The following is a 20,817-nucleotide window of genomic DNA, read 5'->3' as shown; positions in this document are numbered from 1 at the left end:
ATATATGTGGTCAAAGTCAAGGTTTTCATACGAAGGCCTGCATTGCTCCTCCAAATTATTTGCTATAATTTCTGCTTTGTCTACATCTGTGTGAGCAAGGCCCTGGTCAGAGAATATTGGGGGAAGGGATCTGTCTTTGTTTCTGATATTTTTCAGTAGTCTTCAGAGATCAGTAGGTGAAATGGAGGCTAACTTTTCTTCCCATACTTGGTCTCTATGAGCTTTGAGTGCATCTCTTAGTGCCCCATTTAATCTGTTTAGAGCTGTTTTATCTTGTGGTGCACACGTGTTACGGAATCTTTTCCTAGCTCTGTGTTTGCCTCTGATCAAGTTCATGATGTTTTTAGGCAAACGATCTGACTTGCGGGCAGATTTGTAGGAGGTAACTACCGTTATAGCAGAATTAATTTGTTGTGTGAGATTTGTAACTGCATTTTCTACTTCTTCGTTTGTGCGTATGTGAGGAACAGGTCCAATATAATCCTCGAGTGAGAAGGACAAGACAGGTATTCTTGTTTTCCCAGCTGAAGTAGAATTGGGTTGTGATCGGATGATAGTTCATCCATAGATATAATGCTGTATTGAAGTTTTATATCCTGCAGGATAGCTATATCCAGGATGTCAGCAGTGCCAAACGTACTGAGATGAGTTGGTTCGGTGGGGCCTGCCACAACAGCATTGCTTGATCCTAAGTAATTGTAAAGGATGCAACCATTTTTGTTGGTGGTTGTGCAATTCCGCGCAGGGTGCTTGGAGTTTAGATCCCCGGCAATAATGGTGGGATCTCTGACGCATAAGATGGCATTTAGGTTAGAGTGTAGTAGAGATTTTTGGGGAGGGTTGTAAGCTGAGTAGATTTTCAATCTGCCAGCGGAGCTGGTGACTACTTCCACGCCTGTGATCTCAAGGTTAGTGGTTGAAGGGTTGCTCACAGAGTGGTGCTTAATGTACTTTTTAATGAAGACGGCAGTGCCGCCTCTGTAGAGTAATCTATCATTTCTGTATAGGCGATAACCCCTTATTTTAGGATTGTCTGAGGATCTTAAATGAGTTTCACTGATTAATATATCATCTGGTTGATACCTATATGTGAAATCTCGGAGTTCAAGAATTGTGGTTTTGAGGCCATTTGCATTTCAAGCAACGATCTGAAGAGATGCTGGAATGAGTTGTTACTATTCATTTATGAGAGCTGTGAGGATGACCTGCGTTTCACGAAGAAATCTTTTAGTGGAGGTTGCAGTAGGGTTTGACAGGCTGAAATCTTGTAGCATGTTTGCTAGTGAGACCGTAATAACAGCTAATAGATTTTTAGGTGCTGTTGGTTGATTTTGTTCTGATATTGGTCTATGTGTACGGGTCACATCGGCATAACTTCTTGTTTGCTTTTGGGTGTCTCTATTATTGGAGGTCTCCGACTGTGGCCGCTGAGTCTCCGGTTTTGATGCTTGGGCCTCTGGTGTTCTTATACTGTAGGAGGAGGACTGATTGACTGCCTCCATCCGTCTATTCTTTGGGTGCTGAGTACATCCTTTGTAGTTCGCAGGATGAGCGCCACCGCAGTTGGCACATTTGACCGAGGTGGTCCTCGGCTTTGTGCAGGTATTGGTTGGGTGGCTAAACCCGCATTTCAAACATCTATATTCCGCTCTACATAGATTCTGGGCATGGCCAAACTTCTAGAACCTGTGGCACTGCCCAGAAGATGATCCTTTCCGGAGTGGTTATGGTGTGACGGTGAGACCACAGACTGTTTTTAAGTTGTAGATATTTTTGTAAATTTTATGGATCTCTACTAGGACTAATGGCATGGAAGTCTTGTCTGCTTTGTACATTCTGCTGACCTTGACTGGAGGCAGATCCTGAGAATTAAGGTGAGCAGCTATTTCTGCAGTGTCAATGTCTTCACAGACACCACGAAGGATCATTTTAAGCTTTTTTTTTTCCGAGCTGAGCACAAAGGTATGATAATGGATGCCTCTATGGGCCAGTTCTTCGGTCAACCTTCTATAATCTGTCATTGTTGCTGGCTGTATCTTCATGCCTTCGTCCATGTTTTTGGCCTTAATGAAGCTAATGTGCAGATTGGACATTGCAGATCTTAAAGATGTCCATTTCTACTTTTCTCTAAGGATGATCGGAGGCACCTTTTCTTTGGGAGAAATAGCGGCGTCCGAACCCTGAGCATCCTGTTTCATTTCGTTGTCTTTGTGCGGTTCTTGTTGTTCTTCGCTTTTTGCGTGCGCGCACTTCTACAAAGTCTGAAGAAGTAGAAGGCACCGATTCTAACTGATCTTCTGCGACAACGTCTGTGACATTTTCCGGGGGAAACGTGTCGTAAAGTTTCACTTTTCCCGGCCAATAGATGTTAAGTAGTTCACCTAGTCTTATAAATTCTGCATATACCTCCATGAATATTGTCTCATTTAGCTGTTTTTCCATGACTATCAATGTGAAGTATCTAAAGTTGAAGGGAAAAAAAAAACGCTTACCGTGCAGTTGAAGCCTTACCGGCACTTATGCAGGATTCTGATTTTGGGTAGGCGCACTTATATGTAATGGTGTGTTCAGGACACATTTACAACAAATATCACTTGCCCGTCACTCCACACAATCATCACTATTTCATCAGAAAAACAATTGAAATCAGATTCATTGATCTCACGAGCGAAAGCTGAACAAATAATCGATGAATTCATTGACAAAAAAAATCGGAAGTACCTTTAACATTTAAAAGAATATGTATTACTCACATATTTTTTTAAATAAAGGTGTTAGAGATTAACATTGCAATATTTTTTTAAAACTTTAAAATATTGTAAATTTAGGAATGTTTTTTTTTTAAAAAAAATATTATAAAAATAATAAATAAATAAAAATAATATTAATTTTTGGATTTTAATCAATTATCAATTTATTCATCTAACTGTGTTGAGCAGGTGTTGTTTAGCTGTGACTATTGTTTTAAGTTGAAAATAAATTCATGATTGATTGATTCATGACAGGGCAACGGAAAAAAGCCTGCGTCTGACGGTGGAACTCAGCAGGAGATAACGACCAATGCCATTCCGGCGGTTCCGCCGGAGTTTTCGACGTTTGATAACAACCATCTGAACCATCGCTTGCAGACTGATAAAGCTAGGGCAGCCGCTTCGGTGTTCGCTTGGTTACGACGTCCCCAGCTATTTGCCACCACTCCGGATTTACACAACAGACAGCGGATAGCCAAGACTATCGACAATGTGTCGAAGACGGTGTTCCCCGTACTTTTCGGAACTTTTACGTTCGGGTTCTTTCTCGCCTTTGCCGTCATCAAGCCATCGCAAGAAGAGAACTGGACTCTGAGCGGATTTGTGAATAATGCTTAACGAACAGCTATTTTTGGGTGATATATTGTCAGTGGCCTTTACCTTGAACTCCCTCCGCCTTGGCGAACTTTAGTTTCCGCCTCCTCATTCTCTCCAAGTGCTTGCTCCATTCAGGCCCCGAAATGCTTCCACAATCGCCAACCTACTTACACACACATACACACGGTTTTTTCCACTTTTCCTGCTTTACTAACGTTTTGGTTCAATTATTTCCCAGATTCGCCGCTAGATGGCGAAATGGATAGCAATACTCATGCAATGAATTTGAATGGCTGGCACGCTAATGTACGTAGATATAGCAAAAAACAAAAAACAAAAAACAAACAAAAAAAAAATTGCCTCCCCCCCCCGTCCCTCCTTCCTCTGAAAAGGGAACTTCTAGGAAGGTATCCCCCATTCCCAAAAAGTGCACGCATTACTTGGGGAGAGTCAAAACGAGCATATTTGCATAACTTTGTTTGTTAAGATGGTGCTTAAGGCTTACAGAGATTATATATAGAAATTTATACGATGATGCGATATGGTAAATACATACGCATACATGTATATATATACATATACATATATATATATACGGATTGATGGATGTATATATGGCATATACACATGTACGTATACACAGGCAATCGGGGAGGATTGAATAGCAAACGTTTTCGCAAAGTATAACTGCAGCCAGAAAAAAATCACTGTTGACATGTAATAGAGGACTTTCTCTTTCCAACCTCCCCACTCTTGCCATTCTTCGTTCCTCTCTATCTTTCTCTCTCTCTCGTTACACTTCCAAAAACACTTCACCACGATGCTACATGCATGCACCACAAGAGTCCTAAATATATTGTTAGTATTTAGAAGTGATGTTCCAGAGAACGATAAATTGCTTCAAAATCCCCTCTCAATATGGTCGAATTTATCGTATTGTCCGCTAGGTAGCGCTATGAGATTAAATAGCAGAAGTAGCAATGAGGAGGAGTGACCAATAATAGTATCCTCCTGTGATGATGTGTCTTTCAGAAAAGCAAATTTCAGAATTTTGAGGTAGGTTGAATTTACGCGTGCGTGCATATATGTGTTTGTGTGCGTGCGCACGAGTGTTAGAGATTACTTGGGGGAAAACAAAAAAAGTGTTCAGTAGATGGTTGCATCAGTATTTACCTTTAATTCTTCATGACCCATTTATTCCGTCGATGCCTCTTCTTCCCTCACCTCTCCCGCCAGTAATAATAATAAAAAATAATAAGTGCCACTTGAGTAAACTGTTAGTTTTCACAGAGTGCCTATGGGAACGTTAACTTAAAAAAAAATCAAACTCAGGATGGCCGTCGTAAACTGGGGAATCTGACTGAATAGTTCCATAGAGCGGCTACCCAATGAGCTTTGTGTCCAACGAAATACAAAGGATAAAAAAAAAAAAAATCAAATTTCTTCTATTGGGAGAGTTGCAAATATCTGTCCAATATCCCTATCACTGGTGCTTTTCTTTTTAGTTTCTAATTCATATACTTTGAAGCGCATTCAATGTAACAATTCTTCACAAACTCACTCTGTGTTTATGTGTAAACGTGTTTAAATACTCTGTTCCTTTAATAAATACTTTTGCGATCAAAATTTCCGAAAATTTATGGGACGCGATTTCAGTTTAGGATAAATAATACGAGTCAACTCTTCACCAATTTCCCTCAAATATTTAAAACGAAAAAAAAAAATAATAATAATCCACCTAAAAATCCTAATTTCATTTCATGCATGTATCACAAGTCGCTTCAACATTCATTGTAGATAAACAAAGAATATCCATTTAGTATTCATTTCATAAAAAAAGTCATTCACTTCATAAAAACCGAGCACTCATGCTTATCATTGTAGTCTGCATCTCTAGTCACAGTATATGGAAGGCATCCATTTCACCGCACAAACTTATTTTAGCTGATAGGCTAATTTGTTTTTCCTTTGCAAATAATTTATATGGAATTTTCTTATCTGTGATGTCTTGCATACAATGGTTGGCTGTGACCAGAGGTTCTATTTATATACAGTTTTAAGGGTTAATGTTAAGCAACTTAACGGTTAAAATGGTGATGATAAATTCTTTTTTATAATGGAGTGGAATTTTAATATAGCAAACGATTGTTTTGATTTAAATTAATAAATATTACAAGTTTTGTTTGAAAGCAAGCGAATTTAGGCTTGGCAAAAAAAAAAAGTTTTAGTCTTGGTTCAAAAAAAAAACAAACAATAAATTCTGTTTATCAACAAACGAAACAAGAACTTTTGATAAATATTGCAGCAAGAATTTTATCTTTCATAGAAGTGGGTTATAAAAAGATGTATTTGAAAGATATCACTACTATAACACTATGCACTATTTGCCCAAAATAAAATTCAATATTAGTAATAATATTTGGTAAACTCCATTTAGCTTTAGTCTTCAAATGTTTGCCATATTTAAAAATAATCAAACGTGCTATTTTCATGAATGTTTCTTGAAATCGTCCTTGTAGCTGGTATCAATACAGTCATTAAATTGTCGTCCTAGTTATTAAAATAATAAAACAAAAGTAGACAAGAAAGAAAAAATTTCCGTATTCAATTTTAAAATGGTTGAATCATATTGAGTTCTTCATTCAAGTTGAATAATTTGAGTTAAGTGCTGGTCACAGATTTGGGAAGTAACCACATTCAATCTCATGTTGCCTAATTGTCTGTGACTACACACGCAATGTTACAGTGATCATTCCCAATATGCATTGTAAGGACGATCATTTTCACTCTTATAGAAACGTTTCATATGGTTCGAATTTCTTGATTTTTATGTAGAAAAACGCAATAAGCTAATGTAGGATAGACTAGAGCTAAGTGCTGTAGAAATTGCTTTGTCTTTTATCTTTCCCGTGCTTAGTAAAATTTCAGGCATGAGAATTGCAGACTTAACATTTAGGATTCTTGGAAAGACAGACTGTTCTATTGATGTAAAGTGAAATGATTACAAGAATTGAAGTTTTCAATTTAATGTTAGGTGTCAAACATTAGGTAAGTTAATTTATTACATTAAATTTAAATGAATATTCGATGAAAGTTGGTAAATATTTGATTTATTCATAAACCTCTCAATTAAAAACTTAGATCTTAATTTGGAATAAATGAAAGTAGGAAAATAATATAAAAGGGAAAAGTTTATAAGAATTTAAAAATGAAGCAGTTTATTGAAATATCAAATTATGCCCATTATAAACTAAATCCCATTAATATGTTACGTTATTTAAAAATAACCTACTCTAAAGGATTCTAAGTGTAGTCTTCTGCATCACAATAATATCAGTTTCATAAATATACATAATTTATATTGGTATTGTTATGTTGATATCTATTTTCAGAGTAGTATTGAGAAAAGCACAAATTACTGTACGCGCATAGATGTGAGAGCCTTCGACACTTCTACGCATGTCAGAAGAAGGAGAATCCATTTCGATATTAGGGTAATCAATGCGTTTCGTGGGATGAGTGTTTATTATTATACGTCGGAAAATTAGCTTTCTTTTTATGAAAGTTCTAGTTCTTAAAGTAACTATTTTGCTTGTACAACAGTCGGAAAAATGTATGTATAAAGCACGTGACTTGGCGTGTTGGTGGCCAATTCATGCATCCTTTATTTCTTTCTCCCCTTCAGCATAAATTGACTATTCTCGATACAAAGCCAAGGTCGGCTCTACGAAGTGTGGGCGTACAATACAATATTTGTGCTTTTATCAATTAAATCTGTTATGATTTAAAACGTGAAGATTTAGGTTTAAACATTAAAATGAAATAATGTAATTTATCTCATATTAACTGCGCATATATTCTGCGTATATATTTATATTTTCCCCCTTTCTGCTAAAAATTAAACAAACGAACTAAAGTTAATAATATATTAATATTGAGATTAAATTTAATAAATATTAAATTCTATTAATTATTACTTTTGTTATTTTTTAAATGTCTTAAATTATTATTATTATTTTTAATTGAAATTTCTTCTCAGGATAAGAAATAAAACTTTGTGCCTAACTAAAACTTTGTTGGCTTATATCTCAATTAATCAGTTTAATTACTCCTATTAAATTTATAATTTTCATTAGGAAATATATGATCAACCTATTTCTTAATAATGTTTTGTTTTGAAAACGATCTTTCTTTAATTAGGAAACAATTAACAATTAAAAACCGTTCCTTTTTATAAGAAATATTTTTTAAGGAATCCTATCCTTTCTTTGAATATATATATATATATATATTTTTTTTTTTTTTAAGGTTTATAGATGTTTCTTAAAGAAACATGATATCTTTTGAAGAATTCTTTCCTCGAGACTTAAATAAATGAATTATTTCATTTTTTTATGAAACGTTTTGGTTTATGAAGCATAATACTGATATATAATCAAATGAATTGTAATAAATTAAATCCAACGTCAATTAATGTGAAAATTTATTAATCACGAGTTTGCTGGGGGAAAAGATTTCAAAATAATTGAGCTACAATTCTTGATTTATCATATTTATGAAATACAACATCGAATTATGGATCAAAAAACGAACTAGTTATTCTACAATCATATTCAAATTCCAAACTTTGAACTAATCAGTCACAATGAAATATTTTGTTTATTTGTGTTTATTTTACTTATTGACTTTTATTTGTTTTTCGCTGTGTTCAGAGATTTGACTGCTGTTTTCAGTTTAATTTATCCTTCTCCACGAAATGGGGAAGAAAATATATACAAAATAGAAAACTATCATTTCTTCCCTACAAGATGGTGGAGAAATTACAAAGAGTATATTTGTAGTCTAAATGCTGTGAGGATGAAAAATGTTGCTGTGAATTGGACAGAACATTCACGATCTCTTTTACAGTTGTTCTTAAGTACAGAAAGCATCTGATAGAAATATTAAGAAATTCTTACTTAAATGTGGTTGGATTTGTAACGAGTCTCTCAACGGGTTAAAATCAGCGAGTACACATCCAAAGCAAGCTTACTAAAAGGCTAACAAATAGTACTGCATATTTTAAATTTTAAGATATATATATATATATATATATATATATATATTTATTTTATTTTTTTTTAAATTAGAGTTTTTAAAATTATTTGAAGAACTGCCTGTAGAAATAAAGTGAATTAGATTAAAAAAAACGAAGTATATTTCCGTTCGCTTTTATGTACTAATTCTAATTTGAGGAGCATGTAAAAATGTACTCTAGCTTATCAGCAAAGTTGAACGAGTCGCAACGTAAGCAATTGACCTGTGTACAAAAAAATTCTGTAGATATATCACAAAACGCGGTAGGATCGAGTAGTGATGCCTACAAAAAATATATATATTGCTGCAATACAAGGAGTGTAGTTGTGTAGTGCGTGCTACTCTTGAAACCAAAAAAAGAAAAAAAAAAACACTATGTAAGAACCAAATGTTGTACATATATATTTTTACGCTTATGAGCAGATAAAAATAAGCATGGAAGTAAATGAAGAGACTCTTGCTTGAGTGCCTGTAGTTCTTTTTTATAATTCATTATTTCATTCCTTTCCTCTTTCTCTCTATTTCCTGCAGGTGGCGCCACCAGCGGTAACTCGTTAAAAACCAAGCAGTTTTATTGTTTCTGTTATATTCTTCTTCTATCTCTCTATTTACATCCAATTTTCATTGTACAGTCAGTTTTTAAGGCTAATAAAGATTTATGCTGTGTAAATATTTGTGTTTCTTGTGTCATCAATGTCTGACATAATACTAATACATTTCAGATGAGAGATTCTAGGTTTGCTAAGGAAGAAATTGAACTAGTGCTGTGTGAATACAAGTTAACTGAATAAACTTTATTATAAATATAATATAAAACATATTTTTATCAGTAAATACAAAACTGAATGCAAGAAAAGAAATTTGAAAAAAAAATGTAATAAAAAATTAATTTTTTTAAAAATTTTTCCCACCTTCTGTCAACAATATTATAACTGAGATATCAATAATATTTGGAGTATATTAACATCAGAGATTGAATCAATCGACCGTGAAATGCGGTGATTGATTCATTCAATCCTAACCCTTGGAGGGTAATGGATGGCAATGCTGTAGCCAATGAAGTTCTGACTGAGGCTCGACTATTGCTGTTACCCTCCTGCCATGATCAGATCTTTAACAGCTCAATAACACCTTGTCCATACACTGTCCTCTACAGATAACGGGGAAGATGAAAAGCTTGCTTCGCCCCTTTAAGCCAGTCCTTATAAGGACTATAAGGACTATTAACATCAATATTGAATTAATATTAATAATGAAAAATTGAAACATTAAGTAAGATTTTAAAATATCGACTGTAGAACTGACATCGTTATAGACAACATCGTGAGATGTTATAGATGTGATTTCTATAACGATAGTGACAAAATCCAACATCACGAGATGTTGGATTTTGTTAGGATTTAAAATCATGAGATGGCAGCAGTTGTTTGACGTACTCTCGCTATGATGCCTCTAAAATCATTAATAGGTATGGGCTCACCTTTCGTGGCAGTTATGAGTGGAGACTCACCCTCTCCAGTTTCGTGTGTGCGTGCAGGGAAGTGATATGAAATAGAGGTTCACTGTTTTGACGTTTTTAAGACGCTGAGCGCATTCTTAAAAATGACATTGACAGAAACGTTCAGGAAAAGTTAGGCTTTAATATCAAGATGAATCCACAAGTCAGTTATACAAGAAAAGCAAACCTACCAGTTTGTATTTTCTTTCACTCTACTGGTGGCTCATGTTGATGTTAAATGTGATTCTGCAATTAATTACTTTAGTGAAGTGCTTAGATTTTGAAGATATAGAAAAAAAAGAAAAGAAAAATCAAAAGGACAAAATAAACAAGAAGTTTATTATTTTGGCTATTTCACCCTTACTAAGGCTATCGACGTTTTAAGCAACACGACGCGTGTTGCATCTGACTGAACACAGCACTAATATCTTTAAAATTTTAAAATAATTTCTAGACACAAGCTTTTGAGAAACAATATCTTACACGGAGTCATTCTTACAGAACTCAGGAATATTTGTGAAAATTTAAGATGCTGATTAAATCACGAATGAATAGCCCCTAAGTTATCATGTTACATGGTGGTCTACAGCTGTTTCAATTTGGAACTAAATGGAAAGAAACAGTGCACTTGTTATAAATAAAAACCTGACTTCTTATATATGTGTACTTGTCATGTATAAATAGACTTCTTAGCACCTGCATAAGCACAAATTAATCAAATATCAAGTTTATTCGCTAGAATTTATATACATATATCCGTTTCTAAGCACAATCTTGTTCAACTCCTTCATTTTAAAGATTTTTTTTTTTGTTAGCTCAGGTTGATTATGCCTAATGTGTTTATATCCCGGCAACGAATTTCCAGAAACACTCATCTATCCCAAACCCAAAAGTTGTGCATAATGATAGCAGTTTTAATAAAGTTTTTTAACAAAGGATTTTCATTATATTTTGTGTATTTCCTTGGCGTAGTCCTTAAAATATTCATTCATCTCCGATGTTTCCTTTATTTTGTTATTCAAATTTATGTTGTAGTAAATGCATGAGATCAAAGCGCTATAGGTCTGATTCTTCGTAATCGTCAGTCTGCTGTATAAATTCAATATTTCTGTGAATTCCATTGCCTTTTTCTTCTTTTTTTTTTTAAACTTCTAGAGGGATTTTAAGGGAGATAGATTGTTTTTTGAACCTTTAGCATATCCATTAGCAAAATAAAGTGTGTTCTTTAGTCCTTTTTCTCTTTCTGAATCGATTCTGTGACTCTCTCTCTCTCTCTCTCTCTCTCTCTCTCTCTCTCTCTCTCTCTCTCTCTCTCTCTCTCTCTCTCATCTCTCTCTCTCTCTCTCTCTCTCTCTCTCTCTCTCATCTCTCACTCTCTTTCTCTCTGACTGCGGCTTCTGGGACTCAGTACCTCTTGATAACTTGGACGTGTTGTGGTGGTAACCATGATCAGGGCCGACCCTATCATACAAGCGAACCAAGCATCGCTTGGGGCGGAAAAATATTGGGGGAGCACAGATTGATTCGAAAATATTTGGAAAATTCCTTGGTGTTGGCAGCTGAGGAAAATCAGCAAAGATATTCAGCTGGTAAAGAGATGAAGACGTTAGGATATGTCGTTTGGAGACATCGGTATAAAAAAACGAAAAGAAAACTGACCGTTTCCTTTTCCGTGTCTTAACATTCTCTCTCATTCTTTTCTTGAAATAATTTCTCTCACATCCCCTGATTTTTTTTTATTTTTACTGACCTCTTAACAAAGTGACCGAACGGTGACCATAGACGAGGGTTCGGGTCACCGACAATCTTTCCCTTTTCTCCGGTTAAGGGCTAAAACGAAATACTGCTTTTAATAGCTTCCAGATTTAGAGAACAATATAGGGAAGGGATACAAAGTGTGTGGTTCGTGAAAATGTTTTTCTAAGAATGTTTCGAGGCCTTTCCTGCAAAAAGGAAGCATTTTTAGGAGATTCGTCTCATTTGGCCTGTCGTTCTCACAGCATCAATAGTGAGAGTTCGTCTCTAGTTAATTGTGGTTGCATAATTCGTGTCAATTTCAAGGCGAATCAAATCATCTGATAATTAAATTTTGTGATTTTACGTTAACTAGTTGTTAAAAAGTTAATTTTCCAAAGCGGTCGATTTCAACGATATCATCAACGCTGTATTTGGTAAGTAAAGCTAACTATTTCATGGTGTGGAATTGTTCTTGTTGTGTTTCCGATCCTATATCAGTAATGTTTTTCTGAAATATATAAGGCTCAGCGACCTCAAGTAATTCAAATCGATTGCATATAATTTGTAATAGATTTATGTTTGCTTTTTAATGAATTAATTGCACAACTCGTTAAAAATAAGCTTAGAGGAATGAAATTAACGGAGATTAAAGTATTTGATCGTCAGAATGACGACGATTGATATTTACAATTTTATTTTAAATATTACTGTCCCAAAAAATCTAATAATATTACAATAATATTCAGCTTTATATTTTATTTTGATTTTATTATCATAAAAAATTATGTTTTTTTATGATAATATTTAATATTCATAATAATAATATTTCTACTTTACAGTTAAACAAAAGATGCTTGGTCGTAAAAATTATCGGGAGCCCAATATCGCAAGAGAAAAGCTCAGATTCAATTAGAAATAAAAAAGCAATCGGGGTCTTTACAAAAATTCTTAAAAGAAGATCCAGCTTTGAGAGAATCCGATCCGTAATAAGCGAAACTGTGGTCCTCGAAGACAAGAAAAATGAGCCTTCTTTGCATATGTCTACGGGAGAGGCGGATATAACGTCCTATACAAGACAACTTTATTGTATGGAAGTGAGATATGAACCATGAAAAGAAACATGAAAAAACGAATTCAAACAAAAGAAATGACATTCCTCAAGGGGGAAAAATGAACATACGCTGCTGGACCACAAAACAAACGAAGAAATCTCACGCTCTTTAAATATAAAAAAAAAGCCAATAAACTATTACATTGGTGAATATAAACAAAAATAGGTGATTCAACATCTAAATCAAATAGACAATGGCCTACCCCCAAACTGCTATATAATTATAAAAGATATGGGAAAAGAAGAACTGGAAGACCAAGAAAACTTTATTCCAGTCTAATGTCTGGAACAGACATTAGACTGTAACAAAAGTAACGTGGCTAAACCCATGTTAGGATAAAGAAGAAGAAGAAGAACGCAGAATGATACTGATTTGATGGGTGAAGCATAAATGCTTTTCATATTTCCCTCCATCTGAAAAGGAAAGTTCTTTGTGTGGAGAATTATTGAGCTTCAAGCTCGCCCTGAAAGGACAGTGAGATTAATCGTGTTCAGCTGAGCATAGAATTGATTTGGGTCTTTTGTATTTGCAGAAATCTGCTTCATTATAGTCTGAAGCTTGCTTGATCAGTGGATTCGGATGATTAATTGTCTTAATGAAGAACTTTTCAGCTAGGTCATGAAAGAGAGATGTGATGTAGGGAATGCTGACGTCTCTGTGAATTTGGGAGTTTCTGATAAACCACGGAGCATCCAAACTCATTCTCAGACATTTGTTTTGTATTCTCTGCAGCTTTTGAATATTTGTTTTCGAAGTATGACTCCACGCAGGAGATGCGTAAGTTATGACTGGGCGTATTACCATATTGTATATGAGCAGTTTTTTCTGAGTATCAAATTTACTTTTTCTGTTGATCATGGGGTAGAACTGCGCTATTGCTTTGGATGTCTTTGAACTTATGTGTTCTATATGGTTGGTGAATTGTAGTTTTTTATCCAGAATTACTCGATGATATTTGACTGTATTCTTCCATGGGATTTTAACACCTAGTAAATGTATATCTTCCTTGATTTGAGGCTTTTTTCTAGTGAACAGTATGGCTGAACTCTTCTGTGGGTTTGCTTGGATTCTCCAGTCCATCAACCATTTCTCTAATATGTGAATATTGTTCTGGAGTCTTTTGATAGCTAGTTTGGGGTCTGAGAGATCTTGCTAATAATGCAGTATCATCAGCATATAATGAAGTGATTGTTGAGCTTGGGTTTTGAGGGATATCAGCAATATAGATAGAAAACAGCAAGGGGGCCAAGAGTGAGCCATGCGGCAGTCCCGCCAGAACCTTGCGTCTGGTTGATACAGTTTCATTTATTGTGACTTGTATGTATCTGTCTCTGAGGTAAGAGTGAATTATTTTAACTAGATTATTAGGCATATTGAATGTGATGAGCTTGTTGAGAAGACCCTGATGCCACACCTTATCAAAAGCCTTTGCAGCATCTAAAACGATTGCAGCTGTATGAAGGTTCCGGTTGAAGCCTTCGGAGATGTATTCGATCAGCCTGTGGATCTGCTGAACGGTGGAGTGGTTTTCTCTAAATCCAAATTGCTCATTTGGGATTATACGTAGTTGGTCCGTTTGCGATTGAAGCCTAGTAAGGATTACTTTTTCTGCGATCTTTCCAAGGTTAGACAGAAGACTGATAGGTCTGTATCTTTCAGGGAGTTGGGCTTTTTTCCAATCTTTTTGATTGGTGTGACATCCGCTATTTCCATGTTAAGAGGAAATACTTGAGTCTGAGGATGGCATTAATTATGTTGACTAGATGGACAATGGCTTTTCTGGGGAGTAGTTTACATATTTTGTTTGTAATTCCATCTGAACCTGGTGCTTTATTGTTGTTCAGGTGGGTTATAATGTTTATAATTTCTGTTGGAGAAGTGGGTGGGAGAGGTTCTAGATCATCGTTTTGTTGTGTTATGGCCTGCCTAACTCTGCGGTGAATCTTGTAGATGAGATTGATGTTCAAATTTTCACATGAGGGGTTGCATTGAGTTTCCAAGCTGTCAGCCAGAGCCTCTGCCTTTTCCTTGTCAGTATGGGCTATTCCTTTCGTGGTCTGAATTGGGGGTAAAAGTTGTCTTTTAGTGCGGAAGGTTCTCAGAAACTTCCAAATGGAGTTGTCTTCTGGGTTTAATTTCGTTAGTTTAGATTCCCATTCTTGGTTTCGATGTTTTTGGAGGGCTTCTCGGACTTGTCTGTTTAATTTATTCAAATTTGTTTTATTTTGATGGGCTCTTGTGTTATGATACCGCTTTCTGGTTTTGTTTAAAACCAGATTAAATCCATGATTTCCTCGGGGATCCGACCACTTGGGTGTAAGACTGTAGTTTGGGTCATTGACTTTATTGCATTTTTGATTTGACTGGTAAGGTTGTTTGCAGCCAATTCTATCTCCTCTTTAGTGTGAATAGCAGGGACTGGGCCAATGTGATCAGGTAGGGTTCTGGAGAGTTCGTCCCAAGATATGAAAGAGTGGGGAGGGGAGAAATGTTTTTATGTACCGAGTTGAAGCAGAATAGGGTTGTGATCGGAAGAAAGTTCATTTATTGTTTCCAGCTGATATTGGTATCTGATATTTTTGAGGGCGACTATATCACGTACATCTAAACTGCCAGTTGAGCTGTGATGGGTGGGCTCTGTGGGCCAGTTACAACAATAGAATGTTGTGTTGAGTAATGGTTTAGAGTTCGAACTTTGTAGTTGATTGTGGAGCTATGCCAAGCTGCATGTTTGGCGTTAAAGTCACCAGCCAAGATGATGGAGTCTGTGAAGATGAGAATGGAGTCCAAGTCAGATACCAGCAATGGAATGCTGGGTAAATTATATACAGCATAGATTTTGAAATTTCCAGCATTGTTGGTATGAACTTTAATGCATGTTATCTCTAGGTTCTTGGTTTGGGGATTGGTCAGAACATTGTGGCTTAGGTAGTTTTTAATGTATATAGCTGTTCCTCCTGCGTTGCTGGTGAGTCTATCTGTTTTGTACATAATATAGTTCCGTAATTTGGGATTATTAGCTGGCCTGAGATGTGTTTTATTTACCAGTATTATGTCAGGATTGTGTCTGTGAGAGAACTCTTGTAGTTCTAGGATTTTGTTCTTGAGTCCGTTGGTATTCCATGCAGTGATCATGAGAGAGTTGGGATGGAATTTTATTTTATTCATTATTGAGGGCTGTCAGAATTGAGTGGGTACCTTGTAGGAATCTTTTCGTTGAGGACGGCGAAGGATTCGTCATACTGAATTCTTGTAACATGGTAGCTAGTGAGGCAGTTAGTACTGATGTTAGATTTGAGCTTATATGGTCATGAGATGGAGTAGCCTTTGTTCGTGCTGCCTCTGCATAAGTTTTAGGCATTTGCTTCCTTTCTTGTGTTGTTGAGCTAGAGATAATTTGGATTGGGGTGTGACTTTCACGGATGTCATGAGCATCGCTGAAATGTGTTGGAAGGGTAGTTTTTCCTGACCCTCGGTTATTTGGGCGTGTAATGCATCCCTTGTAGTTGGCAGGGTGAAGTCCTCCATAATTGGCGCATTTAGCTGGAGTGGATCTTGGTTTTGTACACATGACGGTCTGGTGGCCCTCGCCACATTTTAAACACCTGTAATTTGTCTTGCAAAGTTTTTGGGCATGGCCAAACCTTTGGCATCTATGGCACTGCCCAGCTGTCGACTTCTTCCTTAGTGGTTCAGTAGAAATTCTGAGGCCATATATCGTTGTCAGTTCATAAATCTCTTTCTGAGTCTTTTCAATTTCTATGAGTACCAGTGGCATTGGACGTTTATGTGCCCTGATCATCCTGCTCACTTTCACTGGTGTTAGGCTCTGACTCATAAGATCAGCAGTGATTTCTTCACAGATGACACCCTCAGTCACTGCACGAAGCACCACCTTGAAATTCTTCTCACTGGGTAAAGCAAAAGTGTGATATGGAAGACTTTTGTTATCCATTAATCTTGTCAGCTGTCTGTAGTCAGTGACTGAGGGCTGGCTGGATTTTGACTCCTTCATCTTGATTTTTAGCCCAGGAATTTGAGATTTTATGTTCCCTAAGGGCTGATGTGACAGTGGTCCATTTGTCATTGTCTCTTAGTATTACTGGCGGAACCTTTTCGGTGTTCCTCCGGATATCGGATGTTGGTATGTCTTCATCCATCTGGTCTTCTATAGTTCTTCTTCTTTTGTAGAGTGCTCCCCTTGAGAGATGTTTTGACAGGGGGATTTTGGTGACAGAGCAGAAACGAGTTCATCTTGTGAGATCTCATTCTCCTCCTCCTCTCCATCCTGATCATTAGAGTGAATATATTGTTTTATAAATCCTTGCCAGTCAGATTCTAAATTGCTTATTATTAGTTTGAGTACCAAGGGGGACTTCTCCTTATTAAGGATCTGGATCTGTTCTTTGATGTTTTCCATGTCAAATTGGCGATTTCTTGCCAGCAGAAATTGGTTAATAGCAGTATAAATAAACCCGCATGGCTAGGAGCCTGCCAGCAAAGTATCCTGTAGACCTATACGGACTACTAGCAGTGTATAATCCCGCAGGGCTTGAAGCCTGCCAGCAAGTTTCCTGGACTACTAGCAAAGTCTTGTTACAACCTACTAATTGGCGAAAAGGAGTATCAATATCTCACTTGGCCACAGTTTAGAAACCTACCTACCTCCCTATAAAACCTTAATTCCACCAGTGGTCCTCATTGCGGGTGGGGCCTGCCGGCCATTTGACCTCTTGCACATTTCGTGCAGAGGGGGAGACAGTAGGCATCACACTGTGTTAGCATCAGTGCAATGTGACATTACTGAGAAACCCTGTATGCAATGAAATCAGACTCAGTCTAAAATAACACAAGAAGAAGAAGAAGGACAAGACTATTCTTTAATACTTACTTCATTAAACATTTTTTAGTGTGTATTTAAAAAAAATTAAGACAAAAATCCTTCAAATCCTGAGGGAAGTTTACTCGTTGTTATAAGTCTGTATATTTTCCATAATTTTAAATGAATAAAGCCACTTCAAGGCCATTATTTACAGTTATTTAATTAATTAGCCTATTTTCACATACAAATGAAATTTTTAAAATGAGTAAATCAATTTATTCCCATTTCCTCATTTTTTTAAAAATTAATTAATAAAAGCAGATATAATCGAAAATGATTACTCAGAGGTTTACATGAAAAGCAGATATGAACTTGCTAGCAAAATCAGACTCCAACATAAAGAATGTCTTCAAGAGAGCTTCGATTAAAAACTGGAATAATAATTTATAGCTGTATTTGTCAAACGTAATGCAGCAAAGGTAATTCCAGATATGAAATCGATGTTTACATCATAGAAAACGATAAATAATCTTGGGAAATCATTAACGTGCGTTTAGAACTCGAAAATAAAATTAATGAGAAGAGTCGTTTTATCAGTGCTTTTATTCTATTGCACTTTGTCATCGTATTGGTGGCAGCGCAGGCGGACGTGAGACTATCCTGGCTAAAACAAAATTGGCAGTCATCTGTTATAGCTGCCAATATACTATGTTTCTCAAGATCAGAAAAAGAGAAGTTGAAAACATTTTTTGTTTTTGTATTAGATGATCCTAGGCGACCAAAATATTAGAGACCTCGCCATACTAAATGAAATCCACTAGTAATACGACTAATGACACATAGTAGGCACCAGTCTTAAATAGGCAATAGACAGTCTCTGCAAGACTGCATCTAAGTTCAAATGTGCGCGCGCGCGCGCGTGTGTGTGTGTGCGCTATAATGACAAATCTATGATCTGAGGTGAGCAGCCAACAAATTCATTTGATTCCCGCTATCATCTTCCATTTGGTCCGAAAGGAAGTCAAAAAGATTTTAAAGGTATCTTGGATGCCATTGTTCCACAAGAATTACAATGTGGTACTGTTTCAAGTTCAGAATGGTCTCATCGAATGTCATCATAAGCAGAAAATGCTATGGCTATGTTTGCAGTGTAGTCTGAAACAACTGATTGAAGAGATACGCGTAGGATCGATGGAATCATCAAGTCCAATAGATGATAACAGGTTAAATGATGTCTATTTAGTTCAACCAGAGTTTCCGAAGCAATATGTCCCTGACGGTGCATTGCCACGAATTATGCCTCCGACTCAGCACCGAATGGTATATAACAGGCATGTCAAACTCGTTTACCTCCAAGGACCAAATTAAGAATTTGATCAAGCCTCGGGCCGCAACAGAGAAAAAAAATCTAGAAATAAAGAGGAAACAGATTTTTTAATATTAACATTAGAGTATATAAGTGCAAAATACAACCATGTTAGAAAAATGCATACAAAATATAAAGTTTATATATTTAAATAAAATTATATATATCTTTTTTGAAGAAACTTGACAACGCTTTTCATTAAGGAAATCTTCAAAATTTGGTTGAATTTGTTGAGTTGGAGTTATTTTCAATATTATTTGCACATGCTGGTCTGTTAATCTTGATCTTTCCGCAGTTTTATTATTCCTTAAAGTTGAAAATAGTTGTTCGCATAAATATGTGCTACCGAACATACAACTGTAAATTGTCATCAACAGTTTCAACATCAATCGATAGAGGAAAAATAAATAGGTGAAACTCATTTTCATATTTCTTAAAATCTAAAAATCTTCTTTTGAATTCACTTTCTAATAACTTAATTTGAATAGCATATTGTGAAAATTTTAATTTCGATGATTTTTGTAATAATGATTGTAAAATAACATGGTAACTACTTGATGTTTGCCTTTTAGATTAAGACTAAGTTGACTCAACTGAAAAAGCCAGGTCCTTTATCCATTCATAATTTTTTAATATTTCACATTCATAATTTTTCGATTTAAAAAAAAATGGTAATTTCATCCAGCAATTCGAAGAATCGCTTTAAACCTTTGTGACTGGAAATCTCCATCTAATTTCTGTATAATAAGGTAGATCGCTATATTCAATTTCTATATCTTCTAGAAAGTTACTAAATTGGCGATGATTAAGCCCACGTGCACGCATATAATTTACAATTTTACTGAATTTTTTAGGACATGTCCAATATTGAAAACTTTGGAGCATAGTGTTTGCTGATGAATAATGCAATGAAAATATTGAAAATTATTATTACCTTGTTCCTTGCATTTTTCTTTTAAATTTGTAACAACTCCTTTAACAACACCAGTATGACAGGAGGAGCACAATCAGTTGCAAGACAAACTAGCTTTTTTAACGGAAAATTGTATTCATTCAAAACTTCCATAAGGGCGTCAAAAATATCAACTCCAGCGGTTATCGTGCATAGGAATAATTTCTAGAAGTTCTTCACTTACTGATAAGTTTATGAAGAAAGGAACATCAATATTGAATACCAAGGTACTGGAAAACTGATTCAAGTTACATGAAATCATGAATGATAAATATCAGTTTAAATATCTCTTACAAGTAATACAACTTCCTTACCATCCTTAACGACCAAGTGTTCCATTAATGTTAAAATTTAGTTAATTTACCTTACTAGAATGATTCATCCCGCACCGGATCTCAATCCTTTGAGTGTCTCTTGGATGGTCAGAAAGAGATTTCTAGACACATACTCTCCCGTTCTTGTGAATCTGATGGAATTGCAGAAATGTGTCACGATCGTATGCTATAGACACGTGTAGCTTCTGGAACTCCTTGGCGTTTATTGTGCATGGTGTATACAGACTGCTCTGATGGTGCCATTTACTAACATGTAATTTACCAATATTATTAGACAGCGTATCTGTTTGAATGTGAATAAATGAATGTGAATAAAAGAACCCTCACTATAGATGTAATGAGATGTATTATCAGGTATGAGACCACCGTAAGGCTTATTGGGGACTTGAATACCTCGAAAAAAAGTTCCATGTTTAGTCTCTAGATAATGTCAATCAAATCGCAATGCCAAAATTACACCAGACCTCCTTGTCTTCTCAGAACCTCGCTCACGATGTGTTACTATGGATGAGACTTGGATTCACCATTACACACCAGAATCCAAAAAGCCGTCAAAATAGTGGACAGAAGTC

The 20,817-nt window shown here is 35.8% G+C and overlaps 1 protein-coding gene and 1 long non-coding RNA gene across 4 annotated transcripts in view; one reads left to right on the top strand and one right to left on the bottom strand.

The window, feature by feature from the left end:
• LOC150093807 (glutamate-gated chloride channel-like) overlaps positions 1–7,292 on the top strand; it is a 228,489-nt gene extending 221,197 nt beyond the window's left edge. For both annotated transcript variants that reach the window (XM_090412550.1, XM_090412549.1), the window contains exon 11: positions 3,006–7,292. In XM_090412550.1, coding sequence (XP_090268676.1) covers positions 3,006–3,368 — 363 coding nt within the window. In that variant the 3' untranslated portion in view covers positions 3,369–7,292. The remainder of the gene's footprint in view (positions 1–3,005) is intronic.
• An 11,181-nt stretch (positions 7,293–18,473) lies between these two features.
• LOC150093806 (uncharacterized) overlaps positions 18,474–20,817 on the bottom strand; it is a 57,375-nt gene continuing 55,031 nt past the window's right edge. For both annotated transcript variants that reach the window (XR_016550338.1, XR_016550339.1), the window contains exon 3: positions 18,474–19,000. This is a non-coding gene — a long non-coding RNA (uncharacterized LOC150093806). The remainder of the gene's footprint in view (positions 19,001–20,817) is intronic.

The sequence above is a fragment of the Typopeltis vanoorti genome, chromosome 23, assembly GCF_054136105.1.
Source record: "Typopeltis vanoorti isolate ZY-2024b chromosome 23, IOZ_Tvanoo_1.0, whole genome shotgun sequence".
Taxonomy (NCBI): domain Eukaryota; kingdom Metazoa; phylum Arthropoda; class Arachnida; order Uropygi; family Thelyphonidae; genus Typopeltis; species Typopeltis vanoorti.
This window is presented reverse-complemented; position numbering and strand designations above follow the sequence as displayed.